Source organism: Anopheles bellator, chromosome 2 (assembly GCF_943735745.2).
Source record: "Anopheles bellator chromosome 2, idAnoBellAS_SP24_06.2, whole genome shotgun sequence".
Classification (NCBI taxonomy): Eukaryota; Metazoa; Arthropoda; class Insecta; order Diptera; family Culicidae; genus Anopheles; species Anopheles bellator.
In genome coordinates this window covers 36,106,809-36,130,449 of record NC_071286.1, presented here as the reverse complement: position 1 = coordinate 36,130,449, position 23,641 = coordinate 36,106,809, and the positions used below count along the sequence as shown (strand labels likewise).

Genomic DNA, 23,641 nt, shown 5'->3' with positions numbered 1-23,641 from the left:
GCAAGTTTTGATGAAATTCGATACATAACTTGTGGAGTAATTAATGTTTTTAAAAGTTAGTTGTTGGGGAGGGGAAAGAAAGAGGGGGTGAGGAGTTTTAACCATGACTATTGCACTCCCCGGCCCGTAAAACCCATGTATACCAGATTTCGAGTCAATCGGTCCAGTACTTTCGGAGTCTATAAGCTGCACACAAAAAATAGCTTCATTTTTATATAATAGATTTTTGTTAAATACATTACAATTTGACTGAAAAGGCGCTCCATTCAATTACTTTTCACTTTAAATTACTTTTATTCACTTTACTTTCCTTCTTTAGTACAGTGCTCCGTACACGTTGTTGTGGTCAATATCAGCGTCCTGGAATGCTTCTTTCCGACAGTTTGGCGTTGAATTCAAATTTGAACCAGTATTTCTATCTATTTCCGCTAAGATGTCGCTATGATGCGGTGTAAGGCACCGAACACCAGAGAGCGCTGCACGAAGCAAACAGCCAATGCCACAGTGGAGAATTACATATTTGTTTTAAGGAAGAATCTATGGACTTTTTCAAACTTTGTTATTTTCGTTGCATGTGTTTTGATTAAACTCCTTTTTTTGTGAAACACACGCGATCAAGTATAATAAATAAGTTTTGTTCGTTTTTTTAAAGTTTTTAAACGACTGATGTTTGTTGATGATGATGTTTTGTATGGCCATTTCATAGACTGCATAAAGATCAGATCATAAAGATTCCTGGATCAGGAAGTGTTTTCTTAAAGGAATATCAGGGATCGGGACGGATGCAAAACTTACGGGAAATAAATAGGACATTTTAATTGTAATGATTCGTTTAGGCGAAGCAACGCGAAGCATTTTTTTTTTGCTGCTTTACCAACGATGAAAAACTGTATTTTGTTCGTTGTTTTCTATACTAATTCCTAATTTCTACTAACCAAAATCCTCCCTACTTAAAGTTGTTTATGAACGCCTTTTCCCGCGTGGTGCAATGGCGCCAGCTCACCCGTGAGAATCGCTGCGGCACTTTGGCGTGAGCGTGGATTGAGAGTTGTCCGTTTCCGTGAATGGCGTGAAGAAAGCGCTTCGAACGACGATGGAGACGGTTTTTCTTCGATGCCTTGTGGTTGGCTTGGTTCAACCAGGAGTATAGTTTTCTCTCGTTGAAGTGAGGGCCTATTTGTCCATATGCAAGTATCTTGATTGTTTTTGTCCAACCGAAGATACGCTGCATGTGTCAACGACCTACGTAAAGCTGGCGAAAGGATGGTCTTTTGTTTTGTGTTTTGTTGCAAGCGTTTGGACCAAATATTTTGAAAGCAGGATTGTTTTCCTAGGCATTTTATGGTTTCGATGTTTGCTAGGGCAAAAATAAAAATAGAAGCCAACTAATGTTGGCAATCAGAAATAGTTTTTTAATGGCAAAACATGTGTTTAAGCAACTTTATTCTAAACGAGTACAATTTACATAACTTTAATCACATTCATTAGTGAACTAAATAAAAAAGGAACTTTGGAGTATTTTGCAAACATAAATGGTTTGAATGAATGAATTTGGAAAAGCGATAGTGTTTCTTATTTTTCATTTATTTATTTATTCATTTATTAATTTATTTATTATTAGTTTTTAATATTTTTTTTATTTATTACTATTTTTTAACATTGATTTATTTATTTATTAGAACGCGCAAAGTTGTATTACACACATATTCAAGGCTTTGCACTCACGTTTTTGTACTGTCAGGATTCGAACTAATGTCTTTCACCTACACATCGATTTATCGGTGAGACGGATGATCTACGAACGAGCCCCAATTCTTCCTTGTTTGATGAATTTAATCCGTCAAACAATATCGCTTGAATCGTTCTTCTCAAAAAGAGTTGACATTCCTTTACATATACCGAGTACGCGTCGTTGTTAGGCATGTGTCATTGACGTAGAGCTAAGATTAGTTACGCTCTTCAAAAGTCATGGTGCTTTTTCGTTACATGTGTCTAGCCATGGGCAAAATTCAGATCTTTGTGAAACGGAGTTTAATTTACACCACAATACATCAAGCTTAAGTTAATAAATATTTCACTACATTGCGTATGTTCGCAAGATACGAGTGATGATGGAGTTTTGTATAAGTTTGCTACACTTGCAGTTTAAAAATAAACAATTTGGCAATAGCTGAACGCATAGCTATAATAACTTCATGGATCAACGGGCATCAATTCAGGATCAGCCATGACCACTTGTTGATCGAACGGATCCTGCCACGTGACGCTTCGTTCCGTTCGTCTCATCATCCGCACCGCCCGGTGGTGCGTTGGAGCGGCCGGGCAGAGCCATGCGGGCTGACGAAAAGACTCATCAATCAAAAAGTGTTTATGCTCGGTCCTTCGCCCCGGCCCCCGGCCCGCGGTCAGCGTTAATGAACGCTAGCTAGCTAGCGGTCTCGGTTCGGAACCAGGCAGGATGGCCGATAGCGAGCGCTTCGAACTGTGAAAAATGTGTCCTGATGGGGACTCGGAAACAATTTGGATTCTGGTTCCGAGCGAACCGCCAGCCGCCGTTAATTCGTTCGCCGTGCAGCGGAAGGCGTACCGCTATCTTACGATGAGCTTAATTGCCTCACTCACCACCCACCGTTTGCGGGCCTGTAGTTAATTAACAAATGGTCTCATTCGTTCCTTAAGGTGAAAGTCCTCAGGATTTCGGAACTGTGACTGGCTGGTAAACCTGCAGCAAGGGAACGCTCGGGCGGATCCGCACAGCCACGCGGGCGGCGACCCGTTTGCGGGTTACGCAAGCGGAACAGATTCACTGTGACTTGCAGGCACCTGTTGCATGCGGCGTGGCAACGGCGGGTCCTGCGTCGTGGCGCCACCGGACAGACAAACCACCGGCCGCAAACAAAGTGCTGGCCGGCCGGAATCCATGCAGACGCCGGCCGATTTTAAACCGATCGAACCCGACTGCCTACGCACTGTTTGCGACGCTCTCGAGGGCTCTGCATCCGTAAGGATTCTCCGTGCAGGGCTTCCGGGCTGCTCGGCACGCGCGATAAATCATCACCCGAAGCCGCCCGGGATTACCTCCCCCGGCCGATCCGGCCATTCATACCCGCGGTCCCGGTTGATTTATAGGGCGCTTCTCGTATACGACTACCCGAAACGTCCTTTTTACATCTCTTTTCGGCCGATGCTCAATGTCGCAACGATTGCCCAGGGACATCGGCCCACTCTCAAGTGCGCAAAAGAAGTCGGTACGGCGAACACACATACAAACGAACACACATACACAAAATAGATTACTTATTTACCATACGGACGCCACGTGGAATGAGTCATTGGCGTGTCGTTCACTACCGCCACCGATCGGTGGCGAACCGCCGATCCGGGACCGATATTCCGATTAAGCAAACCGATGAACCGGATCGTCGAGCCATAATCACACTACTGTGGTCTGTTCAATAAGTTTTGCGCTTCAATATCAGAGGGCACTGGCCTAATTTAATTTTATTACGTTGTTTATGTTCTTCATATGAACGTATGTGAAGTTTCATTTCAATCGGTCACTTCATTCTTAGTTTACCATCAATTTAGTATCGACGTATCACTGCATCGCTTTACAATGGAAAAAATCAAGTATCGTGCAGCGATAAAAAGTTTTTTTGAAAGGTTTGTAAGCAAAGGAAATTTATGAACGGATGTTGGAGGTGTGTAAGGGCTCGGAATATAAGGATGAAAAAGTGTATTTAAAACCATAAAATTGTGTTTTTCTCATCGAAGCTCAAAACTTATTGAACAACGCCATTTGACGCCAAAAATCCAATCACTTCCGGCAGCGAGTTTAAAGCGGTGCACTTGGGTTACGTAATTTTAACGGCAAGGCAAATATACGTATAATCCGAAGGTACAAAGTTAAACGAACCAATCCATTTCACTCGTCTATTGTTTCGCTCTTTAAAGGTATTTCATTTAATGGGACGAATAGATGAAATGTCGTAGTAACGAGCTGGGAATAAGAATTAGAAGAAAGGGGTCAAGTGTATGAACTGATCCATGAACTGATCAAGTGTATGTTACCTAAAGACTACCTATCTTATTTGCTCGCCCTTTTTTCTTGTGAACACTAATCGTCTCGGATTAATCACTTCAGTCCCAAGCTCCACAAGCTATTAGGTTCGCTGGTCTCTCCAGTCAGATTGAAGTTACGCACTTGTTCGGCTGCAGGCTCTGTTTGGAAATGTAATTACCGCAGGGTGCGTATTTCTCATAAATGCGTACGGGAAATGGCATTTTCAATTGGCACAAAAGGGAACCGAAACCGAAGCAAAAAAAACGGACAAAAGTAAATAAAAATGGCCGACCAAAACAGTCGGCGATTCGGTGAATGGTGTTTTTCCTCCGTTATCTTCGTTCCCTTTCCACCGCCGGGGCTACCAGGATTCGTTAAATGTGTCAGCACTTTCGGGCGGACAAGTGGCCTCCACCGAACCACCTCCGCTGGCTCCGATAGCTCGCACCGTGCGAGGATAATAAAAATAAACTCCCGCCCCGCGCCTTCCCGCGTTCGTGACAGGATTCGACCGGATCCCGGGTGCCTGGTGTGCGGTAAGGGCACACCCGGGGCTGGGGACGGGTGACGGAATATATCATAGGAAAAGTGGATGAAAAAAAACACTGTACAAATATGGCAAACTACTACCACACCGACCGACCGACTGACCTAACCTCACTCAATCCGCCGTCCGGTGGGCGTGCTGATGAATTTGTTTTCCCGTTTTTTTCTCTCACTCCGGCGTACCTTCTGCGTGTGCCGCACAACTACAACCAGACCAGAGTGTCTGGTATCCGCGTGTTTGTGCGTGTTTTCACACCAAGCCGGCAGCGACGACGCGGCCGATCAACCGGTGGCGCTACGGCGTTTGGGCGCCCGGCGCTTCTCCGCTGGCTCGTCCGCCGCATCCTTTGACAGGACGACGATGGCGCGACGATAAAGATGTCTTGTGGCGCGGGCGGTGGGTCGGTCGGTTCACACACCAGCTAGGACTCGGACAGCGACTGTTGGGGCCGCGACTCAATCGTCCACCGTCAGTCGGTCGCACGCGTCCACCGGAGTCGGTTCGGCGGTGTTCCGGTTTTCTTGGCTCCGGCAGGGTTGGTTTCAAATCCTCATTCAAATTCTGGTCGGAAGCGCGCCAAACGCTACGGCTTGTGGAACGCACGTGTGCGGTACTCCGCGTGGAGTGGTATAGAAGTCGTAAAGTTCGGTCCATCGTCGGTAAATCTCCATTTGCGTCTGATAGGAACTGATGTGGTCTACGCGGTGCCCTCCCCCCCCCCGTCGTCAGGTCGTTCTGCGGGCGGTGGTATTGAAGGCGCTTTTCAGTTGCTCTCGCAAGGACAAGATTGTTTAGCATGTCGGAGCCATGCTCACTTCCGAAGTAATCCCCAATCCCCCGAGGCGCTTGGTAGGAAATCGCGCACCAGCCATTCTGTGAGACAATCGGCGCCGAGTAATTCGAGCTAAAAGTGTCCGAATCAAGCAAAACGTACTGAGTTTTTCTCAACTCGATAGAATGTCCAGCAAAATACCCATCGACACTGTGTAAATCCAAGAAAGTGAGATCTTATGGTTAACACTCATTAATTACCTATCGGAAGAGTATCACTGCTAGATCTGGGAAATTAGGGACTTTTGTGGTTAAATTTCAAGAATTGTTGTTACATTGTGCTTGGAAAATATTCGTTCCAATTTACAGTATCTAAAACACAAAAATCAATATTGTTATGAAGCCAATGTTGTTACTAGATCAATATTACTATTAGCAATATTACTAGCACTCCAGGGTTCTTCACAAAACACTAGTCTTTAGTATGTTCCTCTTTTTAAAGATAATCAGAGTTAAGTTAACACCAGATAGTGTAATGTATTTTCATTTGTAAGTCCTACAAATTACCGGTGATTACGGTGAACCTTTCCATTTAACTGTTAAAACGACGCGTAACAATTATCCGACAATTACAACTGTTCACTTTTAATAAGAATAATCATTTGTGAACTCGAAGCAAAATCGTAAAACGCCGCTTGATGACTGAATGACGCCACTGATCGATAAGTGATCCTTGCGAAAGGAAGCGTCCCGCCACACAGGAAGAAACAATTGTCATTAAGTGCCCCACAGTGCGCACAACAGGACGTTCGGGTGTTCCCGCAAAGGATTGCCAATGCCAGACGGCAACAGTGAGTTGGGCAACGTCCCACTGTACAGCGAGTGAACGTGTTGTTTCTTGGAATATTAAAAACAAAATTGGTCATTGAGAAACCCCAGACACCAGACTGCACAGTGGAAGGAATAAGTTCCAGTTCTTGATCCGTCGGCCCCATCAAAACCCCGTTAACGTGGATTGGTAGTTTTATTCTATGAACGTAAGGTACGTAAGTTGAAAACTGGGTAATGGAATTGAATTGAAGAACAGAGCAATGCGAGAAGCGAGAAAAAAATTACGGACACTATGCTCAGTATGTAATCTCTCAGTAGTCTCATGTTGTTTTATTTTAATATTAGGTGTATGAATTAATCCTTGCGGTTTTACAATAGATGGCGTTACTTACTATATGCAACATATTTTTTAAATGAAATATGTGTTTGATAGCTACTCTCATTACGCATCTAACGCATTATATATTGTTTGGTGAAAGTGTAAACAACATCTTTTTTAAGCATTGGAACATGTCAAGTTTTATTCCTGATAAAGCGTTTTTGCGGGGAGTACTTTTTCACCACTGCTTGCACGGCAAAAAAAAAGATTTTTGTACCGAATCGTTACTGGTGATGGTGGCTTTTAAAACCTAATGAAACTATTGAAGGACAATGCCATCAACATCAATTAATGCATTTGAAGAAAAGCTTTGGCCATAGAACGACGAGAATGAGATGAAAGACATGATAAGATGATTTTTCAAAATGACAACGCTCGACCCCACATCGCAAAACCGGTAAAAACCTAACCCGAAAATGTCGGATGGGAACTGCCGCTGTATTCACCAGATGTTGCTCTTTCGAACTAATATTTGTTCCGTTTCATAAGTAACGTTCTGGCAGCACAACGGTTCACTTCTTATGAAAGTATCGAAAAATAGGTCTTTCAGTAGATCGCTCCTAAAGATAAGAAATTCTATCGACGCGGAATCGAGGAACTACCTAAAAGACGGGAGAAAGTAGTAACTAATGACAGACAATACTTTCATTAAGGTAGTCATACGTTTTGTTGTTGTAGTTAGGTCACAAATTTCGAATGAAAACCGTAAGAATTAATTCACATACCTAATAGTATTAACGTCAAATCGATGCAAGTTAAAAAAGTTTAGGTTATAAACTTTTACTGTACGTTTTCGTAACATCATCGGGACTTGTTGCATTGCAGTATGCACGGTTCGCTATCCGACGGACCAGAGTTTCCGTGCAGCCCGACGTTTGACGTCGGCTAGTCGAAACCGATGTTATGATAGGATAATTTATCATGTGTTAACCCCCACCGGGCGCTCCAATCCGCCCCATACGTTGCTTATCGTCATCGGGCTCCAGTTTTTGCTCCGTTTTTACCGTCCGCTATCCGTCCGGGTATCGGCTGTGGGTCGGCTTCGGAGTACAGATCATTATTATTTATCTTTTTTTTTTGCTCCACAAGCTGCACCTCCGTTTGCTGGGTGGCTTGCGCCGAAGCCGGAGCCGGAAGTGTTTGTGGTTCTATTGGTGCAAATGTGCAGCGAGCACGTCTTATGTACTTCATTTGTACCTCGGTCGGTACCACCGTCTCGGCTACAAGTTTATGATCACCCCGGGTTGCTTGTGGCCTACAGCGCAAACATGTCTCCTGCGGCTACGGACGACCTACCACCGGCACTGCTCGGCACGCTCCGCGCATTCCATCAATGTTGATTACCTGTGGAGCGCACAATCGATAGACGAGGCTGTACCTATCGGTACCGTTCAGGCCAGGGATTCGGAGTTGGCCTCGGAGACTGATCCTAGAATCCTAGCGAGCCATTCGAATCTAGGGAGCGACCGGACCGGGCTGTACCAGCGGATGGGCGATACGGAAAGGACCGCAGCAAGGCTAAGAAGTTAATTAAATTTATATCTTCCTCTTGCTTTCCTAATAGTGACACTTTACGATTAGGTTTGCCAATGATGTGGATCCTTCTTTTTTTTTGTTTTGCTCGCGTGTCCTTTGTCCTTTTTGGGTTTGCCTTTTCTGCCCCTACACCTTCCTAGACCTCTTTTTTAATGTTTCTTATCTTTGACCCACTGGTTGTGCGCGGCGACGGCCATCGAGGGCCGGTTTTGGGATAAGAGCAAAGACCCAGGATTACGACTTGAAAGTGAGATTGATGGAGGTCTCCGGCATGAGTCGTATATCGAGCCACACGCCGCAAACCGAAAAATAAATACCCACGCCAGGCCAATGACCAGGTTCTACCGAAATGGAAACTTTTGCGGTAATCTAATAACCGCCCATCTAATCTGCGCAGTGAAATTGCCGTTTTCCCCATTTTTGTGCCTAGTTGGGCCTCGCCGCAGAGGGGTCTCGCCAGGGTGATTGCATCTATTTCAATTGTTTACTGTTTGCCAAAACAATTTTTCATCACGCGCACAATATTCTGTATTTATGGTGAGCGGTCGGCCCGTCGCTCGTGGCAGCCCCATCGCAACGGCAACACCGGACTGGGCGGACATTAATTATGTTGCACGTACTGGACGGTACATCCGCGATAATAGGTCAGTATCCGTTTACAGCGTTCTAGGACGTGAGCTGGGCCGGCGCATCGCCCACGGCCGTCAGGTTTTTTTATCGTTCATTTTATCATCGTATTTAATCACATGTCAGCACATCGGGTCAACGGGCCCCGAAAGCTCTCCGCCAACGTTCCGCGGAAAGGTCCTTGACCACTGGACTGTTTTCGGTGTCCTTTTTTGGATCAGCACACAAACAGGGGGGCCGTGAATACTTGCGTTGCTGCCGGCTTCGCAAAACATGGCCACGCTTCGGTGAATCGGAATCAGCGAACAATAAAAATCAATCACCGATAGATTGCTGAGCGAACCCGGTTTCCCGAGGCTTTCGGCTCACTAAGACCTGGGCCAGGCGGATTGATATGATCAACGGTGTCCCTGATTGTCGCTACGTAGTTTTGCTTCCATTCGCCTAGTGCCGGTGCCACGCCAGGATGCGGTACCTTTGCTGTGAATGAGCGGCTTTCGAGATCGAACGGCGCCATGCTTGAACTCTCACTGGTGGGTTAAAATATGCAAAGCGTTTCTACGGAAAGCACTTTATGTGACTGGAATTAGCGATAGTTTCAGGGTGTGCGCTGGTCGGACGAGGCAAAATTTATTACTGCGGGCACGGTGCCAAGCATGAGCTGCAGCTTAAGAATTCGAACATTGGATTCGCACAACGAATGGCACAAGAACTGCACCCTTGGGAAACAAGCGAACCAGAATAAGATAAAATTTAAAAAAACAGAAACTTAATGCCTGCAATGGGGAACAAAACGAAGACATGCATTTTCGGTTTCGTCTGGGGCCGAGTCTCCGACCGAGGCTTAATATAAGAAAGTGATACTCTGTTTGCACCCTAGACGGGCAACCCAAACCAAGGCCTACAGTTGTGCGGCGAAGCTTCATCCAGGCTTCATCTTTATCTGCGCAGAGTCAACAAAGATATAAAATACCAAATGAGTTTCGACCAAAAACGTTCGACGAGAAAAGTCGTAGGCACGCGGACTTCCTTCGCATTCACCAACCGACGGAACCGACGGAACCGACGGCGGATGTTCATGTTCGTTGTCCGCATTTTCGTCGCATCACTATGCGGTGTGAAAATTGAAACCAAATCGCATCATTAACCCCCAAAAATGGATTTGATGACAGTCGATAAAACGTACGTTCCAGTACCGGCGGGTTTTGGCTGCTTCGTTTTGCTTTTCGTCTTTCTTTCATGGGTTTGGCATTGCGGAACTGCCATCAGGAGCGTAGCACTAATGGCACAATATGTTTCCATTACAATCGCATGTTGTATGATATTAAAATCGTACGTTGCATTCAAATACAAGGGAAACTCTTTTCACTTAGTGTTTCAGTTCATTTATCCGGTTTTTATCAGCTAAGAATAGTTTATTTATTCCGGAATTGTGTTGGACAAGTTCCACGGGATAAAATAATGGGTGTAAATTGTATAAAATTAAAGACTGTGATATTTACTGCAGTTTCTTACTTTTATCTCTACACTAAACTATGTGGCTATGTGCAACGATTCAGTTGTTGATTCAGTTTTTAAAAAGCTTATGGAACCATGCACGCAATTGTTCAAGTTTCATATTTCAGTAACAAAGACTATTGCCAGAAACGTAACTTTTTCAAAGAATAATCGTAACTGAATTGCCAAAAATAGGCCAATTACGGCAAATCCCATAAGCATTATTGTTCATTGTGTACATTTCAATGTTTATGGTTTACATCAATGATGGTCTGTCAGTGAATCATTCCTTTAGGAGGTTTAATCAATTGATATTTTTATCATTACAAAAATGGGTGGAGGTGTATTAAAAAACAATTTTTTTTCCCCCCTGTGTGTATTAATGTCAGGATTTGAACTGATGTCTTTCGCATAGAAAGCGCTCGAGATATTCGCAACGAGATGGACATGAACGACATGGACGAATCGCGGACGAGTTATTGTCATAAAAACTGGGAACACGTGTTTTAATCGCGTGAACAATATTGTTTCTTGTATCAAATGCAGCGCATACGAGAATTTAAATTCACGTTTTTACTACTCTCCGCTTATTATACTCTAATCGTTTAAATAAGACGAGTTAGTTTCATTTTGTTTAAAGATATTTTTACTCTAAACAACGTTAAACGGGCGGTAAACATTAAATAATTCTAGACAAGTGACTTCCGACAACATCATTACGTACTTGTAAATCAATTCAAATATTACGGTAACGATTTAGCATGCATTTAGCATTTAGCAACGTGAAGCAATGCATTCTCCCTGTTGACTGTTTTGAAGAAATCGAATATTTTCGACAAACCAATTTCCATTTTCTCCTACGTCCTTTCTCTTCAGCGAAATGAAGTCCCGGGCAGGCCACACCGACAGCACGTCGATCAGATCGATCAGCTCGGAGGACGTGAGCACGCAGCAGCACTACGATGGCAACATGTGCTGTGCAGAGGCCAAAAATCCCGCCTTCAAGCGCGGCCGCCAGCTGCAGCAGATGCAGATGATCATACTACCGTTCATCCCGATCCTGGCACTGATCGTGCAGACATCGTACGAGATGATTGAGATCGTGAGCTACCGCATGGAGGTGACGGAGATCGAAAACCAGGTGACGATGGCCACAGACCTCGGCAAGGTTGTTACGCGCCTGCAGCAGGAGCGGTCCGATGTGGCGTTCTACATCTACACCAACGGCATCACCCTGCGGAGGAACCTTAACGACACGTTCCTGGAGACGGACCTGGCCCTCGACAACATGTCCTCCTGGCCCGACATCTCGATACGCACCGTGCAGCCGAACAACGGCGAAGTGACCTGGCTTAATATGAGCGAGTTCCGCGAAACGCTGCAGGAGTTTCGGGCCAACATTAGCTCCGAGGACAGCAAGGTGCCGGAGATTCTCCGCTGGTACACCACGGCCAACGCGGCGTTGCTCGAGCATCTTACCAACCAGATCAAGGACGCAAACAAGAGTGGCGTGTGGCGGTTTTTGCTCAGCTTCAAGAACCTGCTGCGTAGCATCGAAAGCCTGGACATCTCGTCGGTGTACGGCATCAACTACTACGGCCGTGGCTACCTCGTGCAGGACTCGTACATTAAGTACGTCCAGCACGACATCCTCGGGCGGGACCTGCTGAACGGGTCGCTCCACTTCGTGCCCTCACTGAAGGCCATCTACCGAAACATCACGCTGACCATGAAAAGCTACGGCAACATCACGCAGTGGAGCCGCACCATCCACCGGAACGAGCGGCGCAAGGAGAACGTGGCCGACGCCCGGTCCTACTACGAATCAATGGCGTATTACATCGACGAGCTGCGGAAACTGCAGCGAGCATTACGATCGATCATACGGTTAGTCATTCGCGGGCGCGGTGTGTTAATTTATTAGATTTAGCGCCCGAAGCAGCAGAAACTGGCGAACTCGCTATCCATTCCGTGCTGGGATATGAAATTGAACCAAATGATAGTTCGCCTGTATAACCTATTTAGTGTGAACGTTGATTTGTGATTTGTCTCTTCCCCTTCGCCTACGGCACGGTTAAGTTTTCGGTTATGGCTTGAAGCGTTGGTCATAATTTATCGGCCAGGCGGTACAATTCACATTCACTTCATCCATGTGTTCCACAAACACAATAACACAATGGTCAAAAATGACAAAATTTAGAATGAAATAAACTACATATTTACTCCTTTTTTTAACTTACAGTATCGGCATGGTGAATCGATTAATAAATGGCCAGTTGCTGTTACAACTGCCATTCATGAATTTTGGGCAAAACGAAGGTAATGCATTGCTTATTGTCCTTGAGGAATCTGCTATCTTGTGTAACTGCACTTTAAGCGCGGTGAAATTATTCGGTGTCAAGCGTTTTTCGATGTCTTGCTTGCTGTCTCATCAAGTTTCTCAATTGGGCGACCAGCAAGACTGATTTTCGATGCTCAACAAAATTATTTTCAAAGTAAGGTTTTGTTTAACCGATATTGCATGTTGTTGCAAGAAATAGTAAATAAACCCACGAAATTCATTCTAACTTAATGTTTACAAAAAAGCTTAAGATGCTATCGTTTCCAAGCTACTTTTAAGACAAATTGGCCGTGATGTGTTAGTATTTCATAACTACGCAGTCTACCACTCTATACGTTGCAAAACGGACTTTTTTTCAAAGAAGTCAAACATTTATTATTTTGAAATGAAAAATGCTATTTTATTCAAAGTATGTGCCATCGCGATACAAACATTTCTCCAATCTCTCTGCTAATCCGTGGATTCGCAAACGAAAGAATTCTTCGACTTTTAAAGTAAAGCAATTAGTCATCCCATTTCGACTTCCTCGAAGGAATCGAAGTGCTACTCAGCCAATACGTGTCCTATCGATGAAAAGAATGTTCCACAGGGAAAGAGCTAATTCTGGTGAATACAGCGGGGGGGATAGCAGCTCCCATCCAAGTGATTTGATAGTATCCTGAATTCTGTGGTCATTGAGCCCTACCTGGCGCCTCCATGGAGCACCGAAAAACATGGCTTTCTGGCCGTTTTTCGATCAATTCATGGTTCAAATTGATCATTTGTTTTCAGTGGCGATCTGAATTAACTGCCAAAATATTATATTAATATTGCCAAAACCCCTTAATGAGAATGACAACATTGACAGGTAGAGCCATCTGTTTAAAAGTCCGTTTTTCCTGGTAAATGAAAATGTAAAGCAACAAATACTACACTGAGGATACGATTTGAGGATAAGTAGAAATATGTTGGTTTTAATTCGAACATTTTTATACCATAACGCACAACGCAAATTTAATGTCGATCGACAAATTTCTATTTTAACAACTGTCTTTTTTTAACCATCAACAGTAGCGAGGTCCAAAAGGTGCTCCAGTCGGCGGATAACATGGAAACGTTCGGTATCGCCATCCTGGTGGTGGTGCTGATCGTGTCGCCGATCATCATAATCCTGGTGCGGAACGCAGCGTCCACCATCCAACTGTACGCCATCAATCTGACCCACAAGGCGAAGGAACTGAAGCGGGAGAAGCGTAAATCGGACTCGCTGCTCTTCCAGATGCTCCCGCCGACGGTGGCAACCCAGCTCAAGCAGGCCCAGACGGTGCCCGCGGAGTACTACTCGGCCGTGTCGATATTCTTCAGCGACATCGTCGGCTTCACCGAGATTGCGGCCGAGTGTACGCCGCTCGAGGTACGTCACGAACCGCGACCGACCGTGGCCAGAGCTAATGCCGGCTTGCGCACTTGCAGGTGGTGTCCTTCCTTAACGCTATCTACCGGATGTTCGACGAGCGCATCGAGTGCTACGACGTGTACAAAATCGAAACCATCGGTGACTCCTACATGGTGGCTTCCGGTTTGCCGATCAAAAATGGTGGTATCTTCGGCGCACGCATTCGCGGTGAATCGCTCTTTAATAGGACCTTCTTTATCTCCGGCATTATCTCTTTTTATGTCCAATGTGTGGTGTGGTGATGCGGTCGGACCGACCGGCCGAACGACACAGGCAACAAACACGTCACGGAAATCGCCACCATGGCACTGGACCTACTCGATGCCTCCGGGTACTTTAGCATTCCACACAAGTAAGTCCTTTTCCTTGCGGCTCTCAGGCGTGGCCCATACTTACGCCATTACGCCGAGAGGGAAAATGGATGGCACAGAAGAGTGCGCGCCACAAGTTTTGCGCTCTCTGGTAAACATTTAGCCCGAAGCCAGGCGACGCATAATTTCGACACAGTCAGTCGGGCGGCGACAACGGATTGTCATTAGTGTCTTGGGCGAAGTTTGCCGCTCTGTGTGTCTGGCGTTGCCATTAGCTAAGTTGTGTTGCATACCACCCTTACCGCTCTCGATAGGGCCCAACGTTTCAACGTTTTTACAGACACCTTCTGGTTCCATCCTAAACTTTAAGAAAGAACCCAATTTAAAGGCGGGATAGTTGCCGTACCGGGTCGAAAAGCTAGGATCCGTCGAACAAGTATCTCGCATTTCTACCCTACAAACAACCGGCAACTCTTCGTTGAAGAGCCAGTGCCCTTGAAGTTTCAACTTGAGAACCGAAGGAAATTTCACTTGTCTTGTTGAACTTTCGACCGGAAACTCCATCACAATGGAATCGGGTTTGCGGCCTTTATGGGACAATTTTTGAATACGAAGCAGCAAAACATCGATCCAAACGCTACGAATTAATACGGATAGAGTGTCATGTCCGAGCTCTCCCGAGTTCCATCAATCACATTCCCGGGGCTTCGTTTCACTTCATTTTAACAATATTTTTCTCAGTTTCGGTGGTTCGTGGGAAATTCGCTCTGGGAAAGCTATGGTCGAATGAATGACGATTTATCAATATTTGCTTACCACATAAGCTTACCAAAGCAAATAAACTAGGCGGGAAACGTGAACTAACAATTTTGGGTACTTTTTGTACGACGGAACGACTTCATTCCGAGTGAGGATTCGTTCCCGTAAATAACGTTCCCGTTTCAATTTGGTAAAACTATTTCCGGTTTCCGGAGTACTCCAGGCCGGACGCGGTACTCTGCTCCCGACATCGATTGCCCCTTTTACATAGGCCCCATTTTTTTCCGCTTTGTCTGTTCGCGCGAACAATGCTCGCCGTTGGGCATGGTGGAGGCGCCTGGTGCTTCGTAAAACAACCTGTTCGGCACACTGAGATTGCACATTCCGAGGCGTCTTTCTTCATCTGCCGCCACTTCGCAGGGCCAACGAGCCGGTGCAAATACGCTGCGGCATCCACACCGGACCGGTCGTGGCCGGCATCGTCGGCACGAAGATGCCTCGGTACTGTCTCTTCGGCGACACGGTCAACACGGCCTCGCGGATGGAATCGACCGGCGAAGGTGAGAATCGTAACCGTCTTGGCGCCGCTGGTGCCGGATTGTGGAGGGCTTACGTGTTTTGTTTGTTCCATGATGTGCAGCGCTGAAGATCCACATTTCGGCCGAGATGAATGAGGCCCTGGTCAAGGTCGGCGGCTTTAAAACCGAGCACCGTGGGCTGATCGACGTGAAGGTGAGCGAAGCTGGCACGAGGGATTCCGTAGCGACTTTCGCTTACTATCTTTGGTTGCTTCTATCCCCGTGGTACACAGGGGAAAGGGCTGATGGACACCTACTGGCTGACGTGCAAGGAGGGCGCCACGCCAAACAACAACCACGGGGAGGTGGCTTGGTTCGCGGACATGAAGCCGGTTTACCTGAAGATAGTCTAAGCGGAGGCAGCCAACAGGAGACCACCATGGCAAACTAATCAACTTCCCTCAAAAACCCTCACAACGAGCTCTGACTTCCCAGAGCAGAGGACGACCAGCAGTAGGCGGCGCTTTTTCGGTGGATTGCTGTAAACTACTCAAACGTCCGTTAAACGGGCTGTCAGATTGTGTTTCTCTGTGTGTTTCTCTCAGTGTGTAGATGTGTGTATAAAGCTGCTAGCTGCACTAGAGGGCTACGTAAAGGACGAGGGCCACCGAGGGTCTCGGTGCCTTGGTGAAAGGTGTTTATACGTGTATGTGTAAAAGTGTATTACTAAATGTTGGTACCCACCGCAAATCCGGCGCGCAACATAATGTGGCGCACGCATACAAAGGTTTCAGGCACCACCACCACCACAAACTTACACAATAATAAAGTCACTTCGTAAAGCGAACTGCCCAATTCACTCCCGCCAACGGACGCACTTCTGAGAGACACGTGGGCCAGCCCCGTTCAATGGGCACCGCGAAAAGCAATATGGTCAGGACTGCGAACGGTGGCCAGCGGTCGGCTGTGGCCAACCTTCGAATAGCCTTCGGCGGCCGCCGGGTGACGCCCGGATCTGATAAACGACTCGATTTCGCACCGAACCTTTTGGGGCCTTGCGACCGAAGGGCTTCGTCGGTGAGGCAAAAAAAACAAATGGAAACAATTGGCAATTAGCCAGCTCCACTCCACTACCGGTGTGCCGCCGCCGCCGCCGGCAGCCCGCCAGCTGCGATTGTTATTATTCTTCGGCGCAACAAAACACCTCATTACGCCAAATGACAATATTATGGCTTACGGTTACGTTTTATTTTCGTTGCACTCACTCACTCGCGCTCTCTCCCTCCCTCTTTCTCAGTCTCTCTATCTGTCTCACGCTTTCGCTCTCTGTAGCTCGCTCACTGTTCGGATACCGGATAGCCGGATAGGTGTTCCTCTGGATAGACTTGCCGAGAGACTACCAATTTTAGGGTCAATTTTTTTGTAAAGCCCGCCGAAAGCTTTATCTGTTTCGTATCGTGCGATGCTCCAGTTTGTACTTACTCAACTCTGCCTAGCATCCCCATAAAATCCCTGTTAGAATAATGAACGACAATGTCAACTCGCAGCTCAGCTTAACGTTCCCGTGTGTTCCGGTGATGGAACGGGACGGTTCGCGAGGGTGCGCGCCTCCACTAATCCTGGCACGCGACAGAGCTTATCCACTGAGCAGGTCACAGAGTGCAAGTTAATTGCGCGAACAGCACCAATTATTCGACTGTATCCGGTTACGCGCGCGCCCCCCAGGTAGCCGAATGGTGGTGGCTTTGAAGTGCCGAACCGAGGAGCTTCACCTGTTCCGGTCCGGATTTTCGGCCGGGAACTTGCCGGGTAATTCGACACCATCCGCGGAGTGGCACCGGAGTGGCAGCACTGGGGGCAAACGCTGGCGACCAAGAGCAGAGATGGCGCTCAATCTCGTGGGCAGCCCAATTAGGGAGCCGCCTGGCATGCTGTTCGGCGGCTCTGCTCGGCGGTCGGGCGACTGCTCGGTCGTCGTCCTGGCCGAGGTCTCTCTGGAGCCGGATGTGCAGTGTGCGTATAAAAGTACGCAATCGTGCCGCGCCGGGAGGTAGTTTGCATTCGGCAGCCCGATGGTGTAGGTGGCCTCCCGACCACCGGCCCAACGTTGTGCTCGGCGTGCGGTGCACGTGGTGCCGTGGTGAGTGGTGGTCGCGGCGTGGTGGCAATCAATTGTTGTTCGGTCCCGGTGCGGTTCCCCGGTGTGGCTGCAACGGAAGTGAAAATCAGAAAGCGAACCGCATCCGTTCCGGTCGATCCGGTCGATTTTTAAGACACCACAGCCACCGCTGTATTGGCGCTGCGTATCGATCCTGTTCGGTGACGAAGATAAATATTGGAGCCAAACTGGAGCCAACGCAAGTGACCGTTCATCCACCGCCGGAGGAGGGCCCGGTGCCGGCGTGTGGCCGGTCTTTGGATGAGACACGCCTAAGAGGAGGCGGACGTGGTGATGGTGGCAAGGCGAAGGGCAGGGGAGGCCGCGTACGGCCGGAAAAGGCGCGACTGAAAGAAGGGCGGCCACTCGACGGGGACCGGCTGACGGTGGTGGGGACCGGTCCGGTGGGGACCGGCGGTGAGCTGTCCCGGACGCGGGACCTGTCGGTGAAGTCGTCCCCATCGATCGCCACGTCCACCTCTCGCCAGTCGACCACCTGCTCCGATGTGCCGTTCGAGCGGGAGGTCACCATGTACGGCTGCTTCAAGTTCAATCCCAACTCCAGGTGAGCCCTACACCAATCGAAAGGATGAGGCCACGTGCCCCGAGCCGCATTACGGGGGTTTAAAAAAGTTGGCGCACTTTCGCAGGCCCCCGCCAGGATCGTCGGGTTGTGGATATAATGCGGCCTTAATTATTTCCATATGTGGTTTCGTGGGTAAAACGCATCGATCGCGTAACCGGCTGATGCGCGGCTACCACGTGGCATCAATCCAAATCGAACCGATTAAAAAAACAAAGAAACAGTGCAGTCGATACGTTCCACAGCAGTTTTGGTTCAGATTTGTTCTTTTAAATTTTTTAAAACTTCGTTGCTTGGTGATCCAGATCAAAGAGGTAACAAGTTATCGTCATTTTCAACACTAGCCTAGGTTGCTACATGCTTTGTTCTTACCAGCTACATTTAGCAACACCCCACGGTTATCATTGTAACCTACTTGGAAGAACTTATACAAGCTGAATTGTAAAGTTTTATTTGTAAAGGTAGCTCAAGGGCCTGATGAGAGAATAGCAAGGATAATGGATAAGCACAAGCCTCTCAGCAGCTCTACCAACAACGCCGTGGAACTTACGTTATGGTGATGTTCTTACAGCTAACCAAAAAGTTCTGAGTCGTGAACCTAACTAGGCGACCCTAGCACGGAGTATCAACGGCATAACGGAGGAGTTTCGTGATAAGATGCTAGCAGCCAACAGGTTAATCTACAGCTATTCTGAAGAACCTATTTCGCTCACATCTCGAGTCGAGGTGGTCAAAACAGGAGTGGTACAGAACCTTTTTAACGTCAGCATTCACGTACGCCTCTGTGACATCGAAAACTGACTATATCCTTTTAGCCGCGTCCGAGAGGAAGGTGCACAGTTTGATTTTAGCCCGATATATAAGGAGCACCCATTAAGGAGCTATTGCAACAGCAAGCTATACGCCCAGCATTACGACCATACTGCGTGTACGTCATAGTCATGTCATTTGAATAACGGATGACGAACCAGTTCGTAAAGCTTTTTAAGGCAGGAGAGCAGGATAAAATAGCTGCTTTAAGAAATTGGGGCACGAAGGCACTGGGAGTCTCTCATGCAGTCCCGGATGTCTGGTAGTAATAGTAATAAGAAGAAAAATAATAAAAAGAAGAGGAATAGGCAGGGATAGTTATGTTTGTATTTTCGACTTGTTTGGCGTTTTACAGCTAAATGCTTATTACGGCGGTAAGTGAAACCGTGAGGAAAACCGTTCTCCAGCCGTTGTTTTGTAATTTTGTTCTGTAAGGCAAGGCATAGAACAAAAACCTATTTACGTTCGAAATACTCTTACGTATGTCCTCTTGCGGATTCGGACATCCAAACGGTGCTTTAATGTTCGTTGAACTACCACAGTTAGAGCAAACTGATGGATAGCGAAATCTTTCAATAATTTCCTGCGTATGATGTGAAGTAGGTCATCACCATTGGACAATCGTTTAGTGACATGTCTTGCGACAAGCTTGCTAATCACACTTCGCTACACTATTCGCAATGTGGCATGTTTGGGTTTGTAATTTAATAACTTCTCGTTGATCCATTCCGGAAGATCTGTTACAACTCCATTCCGGAAAATCGCACTGGCTGATTGATTGGTACCCAACTAATAACATTCGCTAATGCTAATTAATGCCGTGCTGAACATGGCACACGAGACGGCAGAACTAGTGGCTCTGTTACGATTGAAGGCTGCCAATTCATTTTTATCCCTTGTCGGGATCATCTTGTCCCACATGTCTCGCTTAATAGTTGAAGAGGAAATCTACATCCGACCAGATCATAACATGCCCGTAAACGATGGCTGACTTCAGTGAAAACATCTAGCATCATTTTGTTGATTTTAAAACTTCGTCAGATAAAAATAGCACAACGTTATGAGCAGATTTTTGAACACGGGCCAAACTGGCAATGTTAGATTGGCCATGACAAACATCAGGGGTCACGTGTATGGAAAATTCTCGAGCACCACGATGGGAATGGGCCGGCCGGACGTCTCTTGTAGGTCGCCCGAGAGAAGGCCCTTCACGTCTCGGAGACGAGTCGTTTCGGATGATTTAGGTAGCTTTATAATTGCTCGAAGATTCGGTGGCGCAAGCCGAAAATGGTATCGAGTGTCAGCAAATTCATGATAGTACCGGAAACCCTCCTACTTGAATAGCGTAGCAGTTCTAAGGGCATCACCGACAGTGACGTAACGGAGGATGTAGGTGCTAGGGCGCTGTTTTGGCTCCCAACGGAGGAATTTTGCATTGCACTGGACGAGCTCTTAGTACAGTAGTCGTTGAAGATCTAGATAGATGTACTCGATCATGAGCGACGGAAACGCATTTGGCATAGGGCAGGACACGTTTCCGCGGTCGTCGTGCCGGATGAGCGAGTAAGTAACTGATTCGCTAGAGTTGACATCTGCAGGCGTACATCACTTGGAGAGCCTGGTTTTGAAGGTGTTTCCTTCGTCGAAGAAACCATAATTCCATCACCTCTACTCTACCCAAATGACTGTTGGTTTGCCCATTTTTCTTTGTACTTGGTTTTGCGTTAGCGCACGTCCACGCACTTGTGTACCTTTCATAAGGACCCACGTTTTTCTCCCCCAAGGAATGCGAGACGGCTGTTCATGGTGCACATGTTGATAGTGTTGCTCATACCCATAGCGTCTGTGGTTGTACAAAACGTGCTGCTGCTGCAGCAACACGTGCAATCGTACAGTGAAACACGAGCTGCTGACGAAGAAGTATGTACCTTGTAGAAGTAGTGCCCCACTTGTACGGTTCCGTGACGTAGCTCGGCGTTTGTGTCGTTCCACTTTCAGATGCGGCTAACGATCAGCATCACGAAACTGCTCAATGTCATCCAAACTGAGCGCATGAGCTATGTGTACTTCCTGTTGACGGGCGAGAATCGATCACACGTCGAACAGTCCGTTCGAAACACCGAGTTCGAGCTGGGCCACCTGAGCGAGGATCTCAACTATCTTCTACTGTCGGGTACCACAAACCATACCCTAATTGCAACCCTGAGGTAACGATCCCCAACCCAACCCCGTGTAGCAATCCACGTAGAAAGCCCCATTTCTAGCGCAAACGTTAACTAAAATGGTACTTCGAAAAATTTTCAAGCAAAGCAAGGGAACTTATGCTTGGGTAATTTTTTGGAATGTCTCTGCATCACTCGGGCCGGACACTGGAAAAGTGTTTCTTCCGCCTCTTCACCTCGTTGCAGGGTGAGCGATTCCGAAAACCAAACGTTCACTGGCCTGCAGTACTTCGAGCCGTACAACACGCTCAACCAGTACGTCATCAGCCAGATCGTGCGCAGTGCCGGTAAGTCGATAAGCTCTAAGGTGTGGCGACAGTTTGTGGTGTACAAGAACCTGATCGAAGCCATCGAAAGCCTGAATATTGTGGCCATTCTGGTGCTTCAGTTCATCCAGAACGGTTACCTGAACTTGGCCGACTACGCCCAATTCGTGCGCCGGGACGCGGCCGCACTGGACTACATTGCGTCGGCCCAAAACTATATGGTCTCGCTCAACATCATGTCTAGCGCCGAATTTAAGGTGATGCAGTACTGGCGCAGCCAGTTGCTGATCAATACATCGACCGCGGACCGGAAGGAGGCGCTCGTGGAGTACTATCACTCGGCGAGTACAATCTTGTCTAACTTGCAAGCGCAGCAGAACCAGATCCAGACCAGCGTGAAGGACACAATCGTCGACGAGATCCACAGCGCCAGGCGCTACCAAACCATCTCGATCACGCTGGTGGTGATGATATTTGTGATCAGCCCGATACTGATCCTGATGATACGGGTGGCCACCAATACGATACAGAACTTTTCCACCAAACTGATGGCCCGGACGATGGAGCTGCGCATGGAGAAGGGCAAATCGGACCGCTTGCTCTACCAAATGTTGCCGCCGGCGGTGGTGAAGCAACTGAAGCAGCAGCGCCAAGTGCCGGCAGAAACGTTCGACGCCGTCACCATTTTCTTCAGCGACATCGTGGGCTTCACGGACATATCGGCCAACAGTAGCGCGATGGAGGTGGTTATCATGCTCAACACGCTCTATCGGCTTTTTGACTCGATCATACTGAAGTATGACGTGTACAAGGTAGAGACGATCGGTGACGCGTACATGGTCGTGTCAGGCTTGCCGCAGCGCAATGGTAACCGACACGCGGGGGAAATAGCGATGATGTCGCTGGATCTGGTGTTCGGAATTTCCGGCTTCAACATACCGCACATGACGAACCGGACACTGGAAATCCGAGTCGGCATCAACACGGGACCGTGTGTGGCGGGGGTGGTCGGAACGACGATGCCGAGGTACTGCCTGTTCGGGGACACAATCAATACAGCTTCGCGGATGGAGTCTACTGGCGAGCGTGAGTATAGCGACTGTTGGTTTTTTAGTAAACCATCGCTTCACAACGCGTTCCCCGGTTTTTTTTTGTAGCCATGAAGATTCACATTTCGGACACCACCAAGGAAACCCTCGAGAAGCTGGGCGGTTTCCAGATCCAAAAACGGGGCACGGTGGAGGTCAAGGGGAAAGGAACGATGGAAACGTTTTGGTTGACGGGGCACTCCCTATACGAACACCTCACACCGGACATGCTGGTATCAATGTATAAGCAAAACGTGGTGACAGAGCCCGACTTCTTGCACATTATATAATCGCGACAATCCCGGAGCCCGTATAGTGCAAACTTTTCTCTGTCCTAGTCATTAACTGCACAGATATCATTAGATGGCACATGTATAATGTTTGTGAAACGAGAAAGTGTATGTTGATGAATGTATGTGCAGGAATGGCCGCGGTTTCGCTTGAGGTGCAGCTATCAAAGTAGGGTCAGTGGTTTACATTTTCTCATTCCGGTTTCTTACTCAAACGGTCGGCCAATTGTGCATTGCTGACATGAGTGTGTTTAGTAGGTTTCCAAAGTAGCAAGGCCACCGTTTTTCGCATAACCGTCTGAACTTCGGCCAAAGGTACCTTGTTGATTATATTTATGGTTGGCTGAATTTCCACTTGTCGGAATCCATTCCAGCTTAACACACAAATATTTTAGATGAATTGATCACAGTAGTTGCATGGACGTCGCATGGGAAGCACCAGTTTTTTTTACGAATCGTAGTAAAAGGAATGTAGAAGAACAATGTCAGTGTTTAATCTATTAATATAGACATTCCTGCTGCTCCTTTTTCAATACTTTCCCTATGGTTGGTGTAGACAACATCTGAGATGTTCTCTGGGATGTTTAAATAAAGATCTAACATCAACAA

General features: G+C 47.2%; 2 protein-coding genes across 2 annotated transcripts; both read left to right on the top strand.

The window, feature by feature from the left end:
- The first annotated feature begins 11,131 nt into the window (after window positions 1-11,131).
- LOC131212387 (uncharacterized) lies at window positions 11,132-16,028 on the top strand. Its single transcript, XM_058206229.1, has 7 exons — window positions 11,132-12,138; window positions 13,643-13,985; window positions 14,045-14,195; window positions 14,301-14,379; window positions 15,518-15,657; window positions 15,738-15,829; window positions 15,909-16,028. Exons 1-7 carry the CDS (start codon window positions 11,132-11,134, stop codon window positions 16,026-16,028), a joined length of 1,932 nt encoding a protein of 643 aa, XP_058062212.1.
- Window positions 16,029-17,138: 1,110 nt separating this feature from the next.
- On the top strand, window positions 17,139-23,032 carry LOC131207464 (uncharacterized). Its single transcript, XM_058200078.1, has 7 exons — window positions 17,139-17,215; window positions 17,889-18,338; window positions 20,951-21,086; window positions 21,165-21,373; window positions 21,472-21,495; window positions 21,575-22,740; window positions 22,812-23,032. Exons 1-7 carry the CDS (start codon window positions 17,139-17,141, stop codon window positions 23,030-23,032), a joined length of 2,283 nt encoding a protein of 760 aa, XP_058056061.1.
- The last annotated feature ends 609 nt before the right edge of the window (window positions 23,033-23,641 follow it).